The sequence below is a fragment of the Tiliqua scincoides genome, chromosome 2, assembly GCF_035046505.1.
Source record: "Tiliqua scincoides isolate rTilSci1 chromosome 2, rTilSci1.hap2, whole genome shotgun sequence".
In the NCBI taxonomy this organism is placed as follows: domain Eukaryota; kingdom Metazoa; phylum Chordata; class Lepidosauria; order Squamata; family Scincidae; genus Tiliqua; species Tiliqua scincoides.
In genome coordinates this window covers 114,240,264-114,257,969 of record NC_089822.1, presented here as the reverse complement: position 1 = coordinate 114,257,969, position 17,706 = coordinate 114,240,264, and the positions used below count along the sequence as shown (strand labels likewise).

The window sequence follows — 17,706 nt, the reverse complement described above, 5'->3', positions numbered from 1 at the left end:
GCAGTTTGAAAAGTGTTTGAGCACAGGGAGATCATAATGTGTAGCTGGTGGGTTACAAGTTGTGCAGGCCTGCTTGGTCTTAAAGAGAACCTGTTAGACCGCTGCCTCATCCCCTTCCCTCTCAATATTCCGTCTAGGTCCTCACTTGCTTTCCTTTTGGTAATAGGCACTCCTGTGCTTTGTGCAGCCATATGTGCAGATAGGAAACCACCTTCTGCCGAGTCAGACCCTTGATCTACCTAATTCAGTATTGCCTGCATTGATTGACAGCAGTTCTTCCTGGTCTCAGACAGGGATCTTTCCCAGGTGTACTTGATGATGCCATGGATTGAACCTGGAATCTTCTGTGCATAAAAGAGCTCTACCACTGAGCTACAGCCTCTTCTTTAGAGGCCATGCCTACTTATAGGTGTCAACAATCAGGTTTGTTTTTAAAGAAGTTATCTGAACGTGCAGTGATGCAAGGAAATGAGACAACCAGCCCAGGGCGCTGGCAGGTGAAGGAAGCAGCAGGCGCATGGGACTGAGAGTGATCCCAGGAGGCAAACCACGAGGTGGTGCTGACTCACCCAGCAACGGCTGTGATATTATGAGAGCTTGTACTTCAAGGACTCAGTGTGTGCTGTCCCATGCTCTGCTTTCTGATGGGAAATGCAGCAGGGCTTGTTGGCAGAGATACCTGTAGGCTGTTGGTTTTAGAAGCAAAGGTAGCTTGCAGTTTTATGGCACGCCTGCCACAGAGAACTATTATGCAATATATATATATACATATTTTCTAGCTTTTCCAGCACTGTTACCACAACCGCTCCTTTTGCTACTGCTAGATGGTAGCTTTGCATCCATCCTGTCACTTTCAATCAGAGAATACCTCCATTACAACTGGCTGACTGGCTGTGACATGGACAGTAAGGTTTGATTTGCAGCAGGGGAGTGCTGGGCCGCAGCAGGACAGAACTGCGATGCACTTGGCAGAGCCCTTGGCACACAGGAAGCCAAGCTCTGGAGAAGAATCAACACGGTGGCTTCAGCTATGCACACAACCTTTTACTTCACAATCTTTTACTCAGTGTTAATTCATCTATACTAGTGCTAAGTGGAACTCATTGGTTCCCGTATGTGCAGTCACTTAGAATCCTCATTCTATGCACAAGCATGCACTTCAAGGAACTCCCCCCCCATATTATTTTGGGCTGCAGTCCTGTACAATTGGCAGGCAGCAAGACCCATCGAATGCAATGGCATTTACTTGTGAGTAGACATGTTGTTGGTTGGTTTACAAAATGATACACAGTGCTTCTGTCCCAACGCAGTTTATTAAGTCTGTAGCTTTTATTTTTGGTTATGTGGGGGCTTAGGGAATGATGATGAGAACTCTGGTTGTACTTGGACCCAACTCACTATTTATATTCCTTGGACCTGCTTCTGGAACATTTGGAAGGTCTATGCTTTTTCTACCCTTCAGTCACCCTGATGGCTAATACAGTAGTTATTCCAAACCAGCCAATCCATATGATATTATTTTAAGTATGTATTCTTGAAATCAAAAGAGCTAGTCCTAATAGTACTGAGTGTGTGTGTAGCCTTCTGAGTGTCAAAGCACTGCACAAGTACTTTACTTCGATAAACCTTTATTGGCATACTGGAAATCCACAAGCAATAACATTATAACACAGCAAATAAATGCAACTTTATGGGGTATTAGCTTCTGATCTTTGCCTTAGCAACTACCGCTAAAAATTCCGCCACCAAATTGGTGATAGAAGGGGAATAATCACTGATAAGAATTGGGACACTGCACAAGTTTGATCTTGCAATCATTACAACAACCTTGCCGGCTAAGTGAATATTTGTAGAATCATAGAGTTGGAAGGGACCCACAAGGTCAACCCCCTGCCTATGGTAGGAAATCTTCCTAGAGCAGTGGTTCCCAAACTTTTTAGTGGTTCCCACTTTTTAAAAAAGTGATCCCACTTTTTTAAAAACAACTCTCTACTGGGACCCACCTAGGTTTACAAGACTTAAAAAAAATCTAGAAAGAAATAATCTTTTTATTTACATGTCATGATAACCAGAAAAAAGATGCGTCAACATTTATCTCCCTATAGTTATCTGATTCTTCCATCATCTATGTTTTCACTGGAAGCTCTGCTTGCCTGCTAGGAGACCCAACAAAATGCAGGTTGTGCCCATCAATGGGTCGTGACCCACAGTTTGGGAACCACTGCCCTAGAATATCTCCAGCAGGTGCCTGTTGAACCTGTGTTCTTTAGGAGCAAGATTCTACTGGAGTGGAAAAAATGAATTTTGGGGATGAATTTAAGAGATGCCAGCTCCAGTCCTAATTTACATAAAGGAGATTAATTAGCTAAGGCAAGCAAGAGAAGGGAGCCAGCCCAGGCCTGAGGACTACAGATCCGCAGCCTCAGGGATAGTGGATAAGGCTGTGACTCTTTAGGGGAAATTTAATTATCTAACTCTGTCCCAGATTGGGCAGCTGGCTGGTTGGCTGGCTCTGAGCAGTCTTTTTTCAGCTGTAGTGTTTCAGCAGCCAGCCCCCTTCCGTGACTTGGAGGGTTGCCAGGAAACCCCAGTTTGCTGACACTGGGAGGCTACTGTTTGCTGCCTGGGGCTGTGTGAAATGTCATCAGCTTTGACCAACATGATAAGCCCAACTCTAACAGTCTGTATGCGAGTGTGTGCTTGTATGCATGAGTGTGTGTACGAGGGAGCTTTCACCACAGCAAACTGCCTTCTTTGACCAGCACTGAGGGTTAATTCAGCCCTTGCACACTGCAGCTGTATTTGTTTTCCTTCACCCATCTGGGTAGAGGTTGCAGCCTTTGGAAACAGCAGCAGTTATTAACACAGGAGCTCTCATCTCATGCTTTCTGGAGTGATGCATTTTGTCTAGCCAGGGAAGGCTTTCTGGCAGTCTTGGCTAGGACAGAGAGAGAGAAGGAAAAGGCACAGAGAACGGGGAAGGAAGTGAATTCAAATCAGATGAAGCAGCAGATTCAAATGGAAGGGGAAGGAAGAACAGAGTTATTTGGAGTGGTGGTGATGGTGCAAGTGGATCTTGATTGGAAAGACCCCTAATAGATGATGCTGTGTCTCATTTCCCTCTTCCCCCAGGGTACACTTTGTCAATTTTCTCCCTGACAGAGCCCCTAGCAGAGATCAGTATCTGGATGCATAATTGGCCTGTGGAGTGGAAGTGAACATGGCCCTTGGGAATGTAGAAGGCAAGCTGGAACCTCATGTGCCCTTTACAGCACTGCTGCAGTATCTAGCAAATGGTAGCAGTGCCAGCCTGGATAACAGGTTTCCCATTCAGGCCTTTCCCCTTTCTTGATGCCATCTCCTACATACCTGGCCAGAAGGCAAACTCCAAGGCAGGTTGGGTCCTTTGGCCAATCTGGGTAAATAAGTTCTGCTGAGTTCAAGTTGCTTAACAGGTTGGCTAGTTTTCTTTTTTTTTTGTGCCCTCTCTGAGGCTGGCAGCCAGCAGCAGATGGTGAAGCTGGCATGTGTCAGGGCAGCAGGCATGTGCCAGGTAGTCAAGGGATGCAATGAGAACCTCTTCCCCCTGCCACTCCAGCACCTGTTTTCAGGGAACCAGCCTGCTGCCCTCATGTAAACCATCATTTGGGACACAGCAGGACCAGCTTAGTAACTGTTTCCGTGAACTAGACCCGCACGTGCATGAGGACCAGACTCAAGAGCAAGAGCATGGCTGGCTTCCATCAACTGCGTTGCTCACCTGGGACTGCAGGCAGACTGATGTGGCCATCAGTTGGATCTGATCCAGGAAGGGGTCCCTGTCTTCAGTTGCTGTCCTGGTGCTGGTTTTGTTCCAAGAAAAATAGCCACTGGTCCTCATGCTTAGAAGCCTTCTCCCTTGTTTGCTAGCTTTTTGTGTACAGGGAGTCATGTTTTAAATACAAGGGTGCTGCCAAAAAGGGCTGTTATGTTTTAAGGGGAATTATTATATTACCCTTTTGGGAACTTCAGGATCGCAGGCTAGATAACAAGAAGGCGTAATGCAAAGAAATTCCTTTTTAGCTTGAAAAGAGACTGGGAGAAAGATAACTTTCAATAGGATTATATTTTTATTGCAAAAATACACAGGTATACATAATGCACATGGAAAAATGGTAAGTATATGTCTACTTGAATCCTAGTACCTAACTTTCATGGTGGTTGTGTGTGGAGTGTATTTGGTGCATTCCGAGGAGATCAGAAAAAGACAGATTTTAGGGAAGGATTTTAGGGGTCCCTGGTCTGCATAACCCAGTTGCTGACTAAAGATGGGGAAAGAAGGGGAGAAAAAAGGGGGGGAAACAGGGAAAAGGTTCCAGACGCAAGATATAGTTACCTGTCCTGAGGAGCAGTTGGATGCAAGGGGGGAAGAGTCCTATGGAGGACCTCTGCCTTGGAGGGCAGCCAGAGAGAGAGAGAGAGAGAGAGAGAGGGAGCACATGGCAGCCTTCTCTTTTAAGGGTTTTTGCTGACCTGAATGACCCGGATGTGGCCTAGAGCTGTCCTGGATGCGTATGCTCACTACACACAGTGGGACACTGGAGCATGCAAGAAAAAGGATGAACAAGGAGTCAGCTATCAGCAAAGGCTGGCCTCCTGGGGGGGCGTAGCTGGCTGTTCAAATCTGCATACGGTACTTAAGAGTGATCAAGCTATAGCAATAGGAAATATTTAAACAACGATTTACAGTGATTGAGACAACAATTTGCCCTTTAGACTTTGCTGCTAAAGTCTTTGTTGCTGTGTGCATGGAGAGCTGGAGTTTGTGTAAACTTGTGACTTTTACCAGGGTTTTTGGAAATTGGGCTTGTTTGCTTGGCCTGTATGATATTTTAGTCCATAATAACATAACCAGATATAAAATCACAACTTAAAAGGAAACGGGATTTTCACATAACAAGGGTGCCGATTCAGACAAGTCACTTCCATCTGAAGAGGCATGGTACGTCAAAGGCTGCACCGTGTGGCTTTACCAACTGTGTTGCTTGGACTGTTCTGTTTGTTCAAATAAGACAAGAAGAATGTAAATATGTTACTATTTGATATTCCTGTGACTGGATGATTGCTTCAGTTTAAAGAAACATCTTTGTATGCGCTATGTGCGTGTGCACACCTGCGTACAAGCAGATAGAATATAAGTGACTTGACATTTATCAAGAACATCATGGTGATAATTTGAGTTACAGTGTATTTGAGGATGGCTTTAGGAAACCAGAAAGACCCAATATGGGGCTGTTGCTTCTGCTTGCAAGGAACATGTTATGGGCGGAAGAATTGAGCCTTCCCAAGTCAAAGAGGTGTGGGAGGGAGAAATGAGATTACAGACAACTCCATAACCTTGTTTGTTTGGGAGGGAAACCTGTAAAATAAATCAAGTGATAACTCAGGCTGCCTTTCTCTTTGGAATGCAGTCATACTAACCTAGCAGGGCCATTTAAGCCCAGTTCACACTTCTAGCCACAGTCCTACTTGCCAGTTTGCGGACTATAAGCTTTCCCCCTGAAAAAGGCAAAGACTGCTTCTTGGGCTGAGAGAAACCAGCTAATCATCTGCTCAGTGGAGCTGGCTCTATGGGATTTGTTGTCTGGCTCAATTCCAAAGAGAGACTAGGCAACTGAAGTCATTGCATGGCTCACTCAGACTGCAATCCTGTGTGCTCTTTCCTGGGAGTAAGTTCCACTGAACACAGTGGAACTTACTTTTCAGTAGACATGCCTAGGATTGCACTATCGTACTCCTCTCCCTCTCCTTAACCCACTATCATACTCCCTCTCCCTCTACTTATATTAGGGTTGTCTCATCCTGACTAGTTTTTGAATCCTAGTCAGGGCCTAGGAGAGGGGGGTAAAGGGGGTAATTTGTGCCCAGGCCCAGGGTCAAAAAGGGGATCCAGAAATTTCCTGGGAACTTACATTTTCCTTATCTACTCAAACTTGTTGCCCACATGGAAAGCTGGGGACAATACCACTAGCATGCGGCTGCAGCTACTGGCAAGCAATATATGCAGGGCCAAGGAATTCATACAGGACACTCCTTAACACAGTGTCAAATCTGGGAGGGAAACTGGCCGGCTATTGTAGCTCTTTGGCTTGTGGATGCATTGAAGGAACATTGAAGGAGTATATAGGTGCTCAGGGACACAGCTGAGGGGCTACACGTTTTTGGTGCAAACAGGACACTTTCCATTCTAGTGTGAGCCTAAATAGGATGATGCTAATTTTCTGCTTGATTTTCTATCTTTAAAAGGTTTTAGAGAGACTTAGGAATGTGTTTGGTTTTCTGTATTACTGTGCCTAGCTGCCGGTGCCACATGTGTGGGTAGACCTGGTCAGTTGCGTGCCTGCAACTGGGACGGGGCAAAAGCCCCAGGCGCTGGCTGCTGGGACCCCGCAGAAGCGTCTCTAAGGCTCCCGATGGGGGTGGAAACTGTGCTTCCGGTTACAGCACCGGGGAACCTCACAGAAGTTTCCCTGTCGTTGGAGGAGTTTGTGTGAGGTTCCGTGAGCCTCTGGTGAGTAGGGGGGGGGAATTCTTCCGGGGGTGGCAAAAGCCTGCAGGGGGTGCCATCGCAGAGCTTTGCCTCTGGCGCGGGGCTGCGGAGGTCCGCGGCTGGACCTGGGCTCCAAAGACTTTTCAAGTTGTCTCCGCCCTCCCCCTTATCCTGTTTTGCCCTTCCTTTCCCCCTTTCTGCTTGCCTGTCACCCCCCTCCCCACTCTGTTTCACCTCTCCCCCACTTTGCAACAGGGCCCAAAAGAAACCTTGTACCCCCTGATGAAATTCCTCTCAGAAGCCCTCATCCTGGTCCCTACCCTCTGTTGCATACTGAGAAGACAGACGCCTATTCCCAGCCCAATGAAATATTTTGAGCTCACTTTTCCAACTATGAATATCTTTCTAATTTAAATGAAAGTCTTAGGGATCAGTATATTGGTCCTGTATGGAGTTTCATTTTCTTGTGCGACTTTCCAGTTAGCTTAAATTTTTTTAAAAATTGAATGAGGCTGTTAAGTGTAAGGTTTAGGGGAGATGTTACACTACCCCCTGCTTCTACACTCAGCCAAACTGTGAATTTTCTGTGGTGACAAGCCAGACTGACTTTGCAACACCATTCTGCATTGCCTGGCTTTCTATCTGGTTATTTTGAGGATCGGTTTGTCAGTTAAAATTTTAAGATGAAAAGTGTAAAGTGGATGTTGTTTGGATGACACACTTGGATGTTGTTTGGATGACACACTCTCACCTGTCTAAACACACACCTGGAGGTATATGGAGTCAGAATATGGAGTCTGGTTGTACTATTAAGTGATTAAGTGATGAGGAATACTCTGCACATGGTCATAAGTTAGTGCTTCCCATTTCCAGGTGAACTATTTCATTACAAATTGGCATGTTAAAGCCTGTTGGGCCCTGGCTCAGCTTAAAACCTTATGTTTGTTCAACCGGTTTAAGTAAGCAGTTCTTTCAGTTTAGGCAAAGACATGGCTTGGCTTTTGGAAGGCTGAATGGGTTTTAAGGGGGGAAAAACTGCATGCATCCAGAAGCAAGTGTTCCTTGATTTTTAAATGCCTTGAGATATTTGTTGCTTTGGTTTTTTGCAATGGCTTTGTATGTCTCCCCCTGGCCACTGCATGAATTCAAATATGTTCTGCCAAGTCATGTGGCTTAACTTCTAAGTGAGAACTACTGGGCCACAACCTTGTCAGGAAGCCATGTTCGTACATGCCCTCTTAGGAGACAGTTTTCCTCTATCTATAAGTATGTAGAAAATAGCTGAAGTTTTCCAGGTGTAAATTTACTTCCCCCAACATTTGGCCTGTTAGGAAAAAACATAAATTTGGAGGGCCTCCCTGGCTGTTCAAAGGCCTTCTAAGGGCTTAAAAGTCACATCCGGTTTTTGTCCAGAAACCAGAAGTAGGGTTTTAGGCCTTCTGAGGGCCAGAGGAGGCCGTGTACTGTCTCTTTTGGTCTTCAGAAGGCCCCCTAGATGGGGTGGGGGTAGGCCGTGGGGACATTCTCCTGGGGGCGTTGGCATTCTGTGGTCCTGGCCCTGGATGGCACAGGGGCCAGGATCGCAAGTGTTGCCCTTCAGCCATCTCATAGTACCAGCCATGGCAGAGATCTATGAAGACGTTTAGCTCTCTGTCCCTTGTTCCTGTCCTCAACCCAGTATGCAGAAATAAGAGAAGATCTGGATGGTGGACAAGAATCACGTCATAAAACATTTGCAAGAAATAATCAAGATAATTGATTGGCCCAGATAGAGAAGATACTTGCCAGATAAAAGGCTCCTTGGCTGAGTGGTCTGATCAGACAGTTCATGGCAATCACTGAAAATTTCATAAAAAGTAAGCAGTTAATCTTAAATAATTTCTGTGCGTACACCTACAAAGCAACTAGCTTTGTGCCCTTGGCCTGCTGAATGCTGTCTGAGCATGCTCAGATCTTGTTTAATGTTCTGAGCTGCAGAAGAATGATTGGGGGGGGGGGAGGCACTTGATTTGTAATACAACCAAGCAGTACAAACACATTTTGGAAACGCTGCTTACCTCTGCTTTCCACATTGACTAAGAATCTGGCCCTCCTCCCATCCCTTGTACATGATGACAGTCAGGCCCCTCCCCCACCATAAAATTTCCAGTGCCAGGCCTGTGGCTGAGTGGCATGTACATGACCAACTTGCCATGGCCAACAGGAAGTAAAATATGCACCATGAGGCAGGGCTTTTCCCGTGAACATTCTCTTGTGCAACATTTCACCTGTCTCCTATTTTATTCTCTATCACCTTGTGTTACTGTCGAGGGTGGAGCAAACATGTCCTGTTTTGCTCACTCACTATCTTCACTTCCTTGAGGAAAATACATTCCCTTTCATGCTGAATATTGAATGTTGAACTACAGTAGCAATGGAGGGGATTATGGATCAGGCTGGGAGGCTAGAAGAACTGTTAGAACAAGGGTAGAACATGGCTGGGATAGTCATCAATTGGAATTGGGTGTATTTATTTCTTTATTATATTTCTATCTTTTCTATCTTCAGTTGTGGAGCTCAAAGCGGCATACGTGGGATTCCCATGTACTCATCCAGGCTACACTAGCAAAGTGGTTGTGAACCATGTGTTTTCAGACCAAAGCATGCATGCACACACTCACTCAACTCACTCACTAAATCTGGAGCTGCCCTGAGCATAGGACTGCTGCGGCACAAAAAATGGCTGCCATGGCATCCTGAGTGCAACCCAATTTCCCATGCCAAAGCAAATACCAAAGGCACCATACAAAGTTCCACACTAAAATGAACAATAAAATAAAAAACAACATTAAATAAAACATAAGTAAAATTTTATACAAAACAATAAATAAAACAATAAAAACAATGATTAAAACATTAGTAAAAAACAATAAAATCATGGGGGGGGCAACTATTTGAATCAAAACACTATTACAGAGGGCAGACATCAACCCATCACCCAAATGCCAAATGAAACAAAACCTTTTTGTGCCCTCACCAAACGACCATGAGTGAGGGGGGTAGTTCTTAAATCCCCTGGCAGGGAATTCCATAATTGTGGCGCCACTACAGAGAAGGTTCACCCTTGTGCTGCTGTCCCTCTAACTTGGGTCAAAGGTTACTGACAACCCCCTCAGATGACCTAAGAGGGTGGGCCGGAGTATATGGGGAAAAGAAGTCCCTCAGTAACCTGGACTCAAACCATGAAGGGCTTAAAAGGTCAGTATTTCCCAAGAGGAGGAGACAAATCACCTTATGTGTTGTCCTGCAGATCACCCCTTGGGAGGAGCAGTTATCACTTTGAAGGAGTGTTTGTAGGCACTGCCAAACCAGAGGCTCCTTGCAGGGGGGAAGGTGAAAGGAATCCTGCATTTCAGCTCAGTACTGATAGGGACAGAGAGGCACTAACAAAACCTGGTGTTCCCATTCACTCTTGTTTCCTCCACCACTAGTTCCCTTGAAACATCTTTTATAGGCAGAGCTATCAACCAAATCTCAATAGTCCTCATAAAACTGGATGTGACCACATGCTAAACACACCTCTTCCAAGCCACCACCAGCACCACAGCCCCAAACTCAAGCAGCATTTCTGATCCTAGCTCTGTTCTGACGTTCTTTTTGTTTCTTTGCTTTGCAGGTCCGATGGGGAAAACTCAAGAACTGTGAGGTGAGTCAGATTTTAAAAAATAAAATCTCTTCCTGTCTTTTGCCCTTTCCCTATAACTTTTGAAATGAGATTCTAACTCTCTGCCCCATCCCATCCCCTACTGCCCCCATCCCACCCACAGCCCTGCCTGGTTTACTAGATGTACTCTTCCCTGGATTGTTTTCTGAGTTTGGGTTTCTTCTTCCATGGAGAAAGATTTAATCCTTGGATGTGGCCTGACTTGAACTCATGACATTGTAAACCAATGGACAGAACAAAGATGTGTGCCATTGCCCATGGAGGGAATGGGGGATCCTGAGAACCAGAGGGTTGGGTTATAGGGTGGGGTAGTATAGGATGTGGGATGGTAGGAAAGGATGCTTAAACCAAATCTTTGGGGGTTGTTATCAATAATGATTATGATTATCACCATTAAATACATACTGCTGTACATTACTCAAGCAGCTAAGCAAAGTTAGGTTGGTGAAAGAAGAGATAAGAGGCTGAGCCAGAGTGGGGGATGGGACTCTTAATATGCTGGTCCTAGTGGGGCTGAGGCAGGCCTGCATACTTTGTGACCCACCAAAGTGAATGAAGGCCACCAGCCATGTATTGTAGCCTGCCAGGTGTTTGACAATTGCTCTGTTTCCACTGTCAGAGGTAAATAGGTTGGATGAGCACCTGGTAGGCTGCTGTGCGTTCCTGGGTGTGTTCCTGGGGGCCGGGGGGGACACACAAATGCCCTAGGGCACCACACCTGTGAGGCCTGTTAGCACGGCACTGCCATCCATGTCCCCCGCCACACATCTGCCACTGCCACCTGCCCTTCTTAGGGCTGGGGAGGCCTCCCACGGCATCCTCTGGCCCTCCAAAAGCCTTCTGAGGCCTCCGGAGGGCCGTTAAACGGTTTCCTATTTTCTGATGGAACAGGAAGTAATGCTTAAAGGCCTTCCAGAGGCTTCAGAAAGCTTTCAGAGGGCCAGAGGACGTTGCACAAGGCTCTGGACTGACCGGTAAGGAGGAGAACAGCAGTGTCCTGGGGGGGGGGAGATTCTGTGGTTCTTGGCCATGGGCGTCATGTGGGCCAGGATCACTAGTGCTGCTGTGGTTTTTGTATATCCTAGGCAAAGACCAGAAGTCTTTTAGGGGACTCCCCCTCATAATCCATACATGGAGACCAGTGTCTGAGTTTAAGTGCTGGTGGGTACTGCTGCTGCTGCTGCAGATATGGGTCAACTGGCCTGGGACACATGGGTCCTCTCCAGCACTAACAGGAACGTTTCCTTCACCATCAGACAGTGGTGAAACTGTCCACTACTGACACTCCACCACCTTGCCACTGCCTGTATAACGCCTGCTTCATTCTCTGTCTACTGCAGTGGTTCCCGGCCTTTAAGAGCCCACAGACCACTAAAGCAAAAACTGGAATCATTGTGGACCATATCCAACTCCCCGACCCCCCCCCCAGCATAATTAAATTTGTAATAATTAGAGAAGGATTATTAGGGATGTATTAGATTTATTATTTATAGAGAAGATTTGTGGGTTGTTGCTTTTGTTGTTGGCTATGGGCAGTGCCCTCTCTCATGGTCCATGGGTTATTGTCTTCTGAGTGAGTGCTCCCACACAGACTACCAGAGAGGGAAGAGAAAGGACTGCCCACAGCCTCTGGTGGTCCATTGCAGAGTGCTTGCTCAGTGAGACACTGGAAGTAATCAAAAGTGGTGTTTTTTCCCCTCTGTGGACCACTTCTCTGAGTTTCGGACCATGAGTTGGGAACCAGTGGTCTACCGGCTTGGGTGCTGCTCAGCTCTAATTGGTTGTCTTTCCCCATGTGGTCTTGTGGATGCCTGGCTGACTAAGGGCCCAATCCTATCCAGTGTTCCAGTGCCGGTGCAGTTGTGCCAATGGGTCATGCACTGCATCTTGTGGTGGGGCAGCAGTCACAGAGGCCCCCTTAAAGTATGGGAACATTTGTTCCCTTACCTTGGGGCTGCATTGTGGCTACACCGGTGCTGGAAAATTGGATAGGATTGGGCCCTAAGGCATCTGTGAACAACTGGGGGCAGAAGTTGTAGGGAGTAGGGGTTGGATCTGTGAAGAGTCCAGAGTGGCTTGTTATCTGGAGTTGTTCTCAGGGACTTTAACCAAATGTAGGCCACTTGCCCAGTGCAAGGCCTCTGGCAGATGCTCCGCTGACATGTCAGCTGACATGCCTGGGGAGCATCCATCTATTCTAGCCCCTGCTGCAGTAGGAATGTATGGGGAGTACTTAACAGCTACCACAGAGGTAAGAAAAGTCTTCTCTTCTTGTTCCCATTTGAAAGCAGTCATTTGGGTTGCAGTCATTATTTGTTTACCTAATCCAGTGTTTCCCAAACTGTGGGTTGTGACCTGATTATTGTCATGACACTGACAAGCTGATAGCTGACAAGGAAATATATTGAGCCCTATGAAAAATGAAAATGAGCCACATATGTGCATGTGTTCTTAAATAGGCAAATGTGCCTTAGTTCACTTCAAAGGCCAGGCCGAGAGGAACACAGCACCACCAGAATGGTCCTGATCCTATGAACGCAGGCCCCAAAAAACACTTCAGTAGGACATTTCCCCCTCCAAGCTGACAAAGTAAATGTATTGAGCCCTATGGAAAGCAAAACGGACCCACCCAAGTGTGTAGGCAATGTGCCTCAAGCCTAATTGAAGGCCATATGAAGGAGAATGCAAGGCCACCAAAATGGTCCTAATCCAATGAATATGGAGCTCAACAAACACTCCAGAAGGTGTGAAAAGGATAAAACATAGTAAAAAGGATAAAATCAAAGCCTTGAGCAGCTAGTAAGGTGTAACTATTTTTTTTAGTATTGTAAAGCTAGGTGGGTCTTGATAGAGTGTCATTTTAAAAAGTGGGCCAGGTGCTAAAAACTTTGGGGACTATATCCATTATATTCACTATATTTCCACCCCATTTCCATTTCCTCCAAGGAGCTTCAAATTGGCATGCATGAATTTTCCCCATTTTTTTGGTATAATATTCCTATAAAGTCATAAAGTTGAAAGATGGAGACTAGCCCAATGCCCTGTCAGTGGTGAGCTGAACTCAGGTCTCCTCAATCTAAATCTAATACTGTAACCACTATTCCATGCAGGCCTTAAGGTGGGTCTCCTCTCCAACAACTTTGTGGGGCAAGCCCTATGTGCTGAGAATTGGTCACCACTGATCTAGCCATGTTCAGCTGGAAATGAGCCATGTCAGTTGAATGGCACTGGGACTCAAAGCCCTTGCTGGCTACTCCCATAATACCGGGGACCATTGTAGAGAGAAGAGCAAGAATGCTGGTTGTAACTGCTAGGTACTGCAGCCCATCGTGGTGGAGCCAGTGGAAGAAGGAAAGCACAATATGAAGAATTAAAACACTGTGGTCTGTAGGCATTCCACAATGTATTTTTATCGACTCTCCTTTGTCTGCGCTTCCAGTAACATGGAATTCTTTTGTGCCATAAAGGGTTTTGGTAACATTATCCCTGTGGCTTTCAGATTATGTCTATATTTTCCCAGCTGCAGTTTGGTTTCATAAGAGCTTTTTTGTGTGTTGGCTAGTGCTGATAAAAGAGAATACTGTATTCCCTTGGGGGTTTACAGGTGGAGCTTTGCACAGAATGTGACAATTTGAGTTGCCTGTTTTGTGAGTTGCTTGAGGAGGCTTTTAAAGCTACCTTATGGAAGCAAAAGGGTCTTCTGGTGCTCAAATACCAGGATCCAATTTTTCACTTTGCTGCTGACTTAGGGCCCAGTCCTATCCAACTTTCCAGTGCCGGTGCAGCTTTGCCAATGGGGCGCTCGCTGCATCCTGTAGTGGGAAGGCAGTCACGGAGGTCTCCTCAAGGTTTGGGAACATTTGTTCTCTCACCTTGGGGCTGCATTGCAGGTACACCGGTGCTAGAAAGTTGGATAGGATTGGGCCTTTAGTCATGCAGATAATGTCATCATTTCGGGACTTAATATTTGTACTTAGGTGGGGAAAAGCATCTTTCTATCTCCCTCCCTCCCCTCCCATAACAACTTTGCAGAGATCACCCTTCATGGCATACCTATGCAGAATTTTCCCTAAGAAAGGCCCTCAGGCATTTAAACTTTCAGCTGCTTTGAGCTGCTATTTTGTAAAAAGGAAGATACATCTGTGAAGTCTAGTGACAATTAGCAGTGTCCACATAGCAGAGATATAGAGACCAGGTCTGTCTGTCTGCCTGCCTGCCTGTCTGCACACTAGTACATATGTTCATGCATAAGCAATAATTACTTTACTGATTAGCTAAGGAAAATATCTTTCTATTCCAAGCTCTGGCAAGGAACTGAAGTTTTGTGGATTAGAGCAGAGACAGGGAAATTGTAGCTTAGGCTCCTGGTTTCTATTGTCAGTTGTTAGAAGGAACTGGGATGTGTGTCTGTGTTGCTATTTCCAGCATTACATAGCATGAAGAATTGGGCTAGACTTGTAAATTTGGAGGGGGGGGGGCGGATTTGAGCCACAGTGATTGGGGCTGCTGTCTTCTGTTCTGGTAGGGAAATAGAAACAAGCTAGGGTTCTCAACCCCAGAGCTTTACAGAGGTTTCCTCTGACAGCAAAGAAATATCTCTTTGCTTTTGCTTTAATGACATTTAGGGAAGGCTTAAACATCATACAGCACAATCATATACAAACTTAGCTGGGACAAAGCCATTGCACTAAATGGAACTTACTTCAGAGTAAACATGCATAGGCTTGCACTCTTATTCTGCCTGTGGGAAGGCTACATGACCACATTTAGGAATTCCTGGAAAGAATAAGGAATCTGTTAATCCTCCAACCTATGTGGTCTGGTAACCAGATTCCTGGTATGGAGAGTGTCTAACAACTGATAGAACTGGAGTAGTGAGGGGTTTTCTTAGAACAGGGGTGTCCAAACTTTTTGGCAGGAGGGCTACTTTATCTCTCTGTGTTGGGGGTGGGGAAAAATTTAATTTACATTTCAAATTTGACTACATAAATTTACATAAATGAATGTGAATACATTATAAATGAAGAGCTTTCTGGGGTGGTGGCCAAATATATAAATGATAATTAAGAGACATATTTCTATGATGGTCACAAATGGTTGATACCGCAAGAGCAGGAGAGCTCTGCAGAGCCAGAAATCCCCTTGCTGCCCAGGTCTTCAGCAGGCCAAGTGCCTGTCAGAGATGGGGGGCTCCCTGGGGGCCTGATTGGGGGTCCCTGCAGGCCACAAATGGCCCGTGGGCTGCGGTTTGAGCAGCCCTGTCTTAGAAAATGGGTGGCTCTAAAGGCCTCATCCAAATGATGCGTTTTCAAGTGGTTTAATAGCCATTGTAGGAAATGTGGAAATCGTAGTTCAGTCTATGTGGGGTGGGGGGTGGGGAAACCAATGTTAGGAATGTTCAACAGAAAGATCAGCACCCTCATCTGGAGTGTTGGCTGAGTCTCTCCCGGCCACCTGTTCTATAATATTAAGTTGCTTGTGAGTCAGTACACTTACATCTGCTATCCATATGCTATAGAGTCAAGGAGCATTAGATTTGGAAGGTACCTTGGAGGTCATCCAGTTCCATGACCTGCTCAGTCTAGACCAGTGTTTCTCAAACTGTGGGTCGGGACCAACTAGGTGGGTTGCAAGCCAATTTCTGGTGGGTCCTCATTCATTTCAATATTTTATTTTTAATATATTAGACTTGATGCTCCCATGGTATGTGACTGCATTTGGGAAAATGTTACAGACCTGTTCTTTTAACAAGCTATTCTTTTAACAATGGTAGTCAATGGGACTTACTGCTGGGTAAGTGTGGGTAGGATTGCAGCCTAGGATTGTTAAAAATTTTCATGCTTGAAGATGTCAGCTCCAGTCATGACATCACTTCCGGTGGGTCCTGACAGATTCTCATTCTAAAAAGTGGGTCCCGATGCTAAATGTGTGAGAACCACTGGTCTGGACAACTACAGCATCCTTGCAGGTGACTACCCAGCTTCTTCTTGAAGACCTCTAATGAAGGGGAGCCCATGCTGCATGAGACAGGTGGTTCCAGTGACAGCTCCTGCAGTTAAGAAATTTATTATCATGTGAATCCTAAATCCACTTACCTGTAGTTTCAACCCACAGAGAGCAAGTGTGTGTTCTTCTGTGTGACAGCCCTTCAGATGTTTGAAGATGGCAATCTTATCTTATCTCCTTGTAGCCTTCTGTTTGCCAGGATAAAGATACCACAGTCTTTTAAACATTGCTCATAGGACCTACAGCCCAGTCTACCACAACTCCCCGTGCGGGGATGCAGCTGCACCAATATGGTATCTGCTGTATCCCACTGGGGAGTTTTGGCCTCCAGAGTCCTCCTTGGGGTAAGATGTCCGGCAGGTGCCTCTGGCCAGTCACTGCACAGGCCCACCTATTTGCTGCTTCCAGTGGCAGCCAGGCTGCACGCTCTATTAGAATCATGTTTGTGACAGCTGGAAAGCGTGCTATGCCGGCAGAATGTGTGTTCTGCCAGCATAGTGTGCCCTTAGTTTCCAAATGCCTTTTCCTTTGAACCCACTCCAGCTCGTCAACGTCCTTCTTAAAATTTGGTGCCAGAATTGGATGGAGTTTTCCAAGCGAAGAATGACTTGTGTAGAATAGAATGAAACTATTACTTTTCATGATCTAGACTTTATGCTGGTGTTAATGCAGCCCAGTATTGCATTAGCTTTTTTTGGAGCTGCACCATGTAGGCTCGTGTTCACCTTGTGAACACCTACATTATTTTACACATAGTGTTACCAAACTAAGGGTGCAATCCTTACCCCTTACATCAATGCTTTCCAGCATTGACATAAGGGCAATGCAGCTCTGAGGTAAGGGAACAAACATTCCCTTACTTTGAGGAGGCCTCCATGAGTGACACCCAACTGCAGGATGCAGCACATGTCCCATTGGCACCACTATGCCAGTGCTGGAAAGCACTGATATAAGGGGTTAGGATTGTACCCGAAGCCTTCCCCATCCTGTACCTGATGTTTTGTTCCTCTGTACAACACTTTGTCTCCATTGAAACCTTGTTGGCAGGGGGCCATTGGTTGTGCCTGCCAAGATAATTGTGAATCCTGATTTGGATTTTCAGGTTGTTAGCTATCCCTCCACAGCTTTGTGTCATCTGCAAATTTGATAGGTGTTTCCTCTAACCTGTCATAGAGGGGTAATTTTAAAATATGTTGAACAGCACAACCCTATAAGGGGTCTGCAGTGGTATGTAGGCCTCTTCTCTTGCTGGTCAGTGTTGCAATTGCATCACTATACCGTCTCCAGACACTTGGTGATGACATCACGCATCATCACCAAACTTCCAGGTTACCAAACTCCAAGCTGTGTGCAGTTTAGACCCTGCTCCAGAGTCTTTCCAGGTATTGACATCAAACTGTCCAATCTGTAATTTCCTGGATCCTCTTTTTCCCCCTTTTGAAAAGATAAAAACATTTGCTTGTCTTCA

General features: G+C 45.8%; 1 protein-coding gene across 3 annotated transcripts in view; it reads left to right on the top strand.

The window, feature by feature from the left end:
- IQSEC2 (IQ motif and Sec7 domain ArfGEF 2) overlaps window positions 1–17,706 on the top strand; it is a 171,472-nt gene that overhangs the window by 15,731 nt on the left and 138,035 nt on the right. For all 3 annotated transcript variants that reach the window (XM_066613970.1, XM_066613969.1, XM_066613973.1), the window contains exon 2: window positions 10,185–10,214. In XM_066613970.1, coding sequence (XP_066470067.1) covers window positions 10,185–10,214 — 30 coding nt within the window. The remainder of the gene's footprint in view (window positions 1–10,184; window positions 10,215–17,706) is intronic.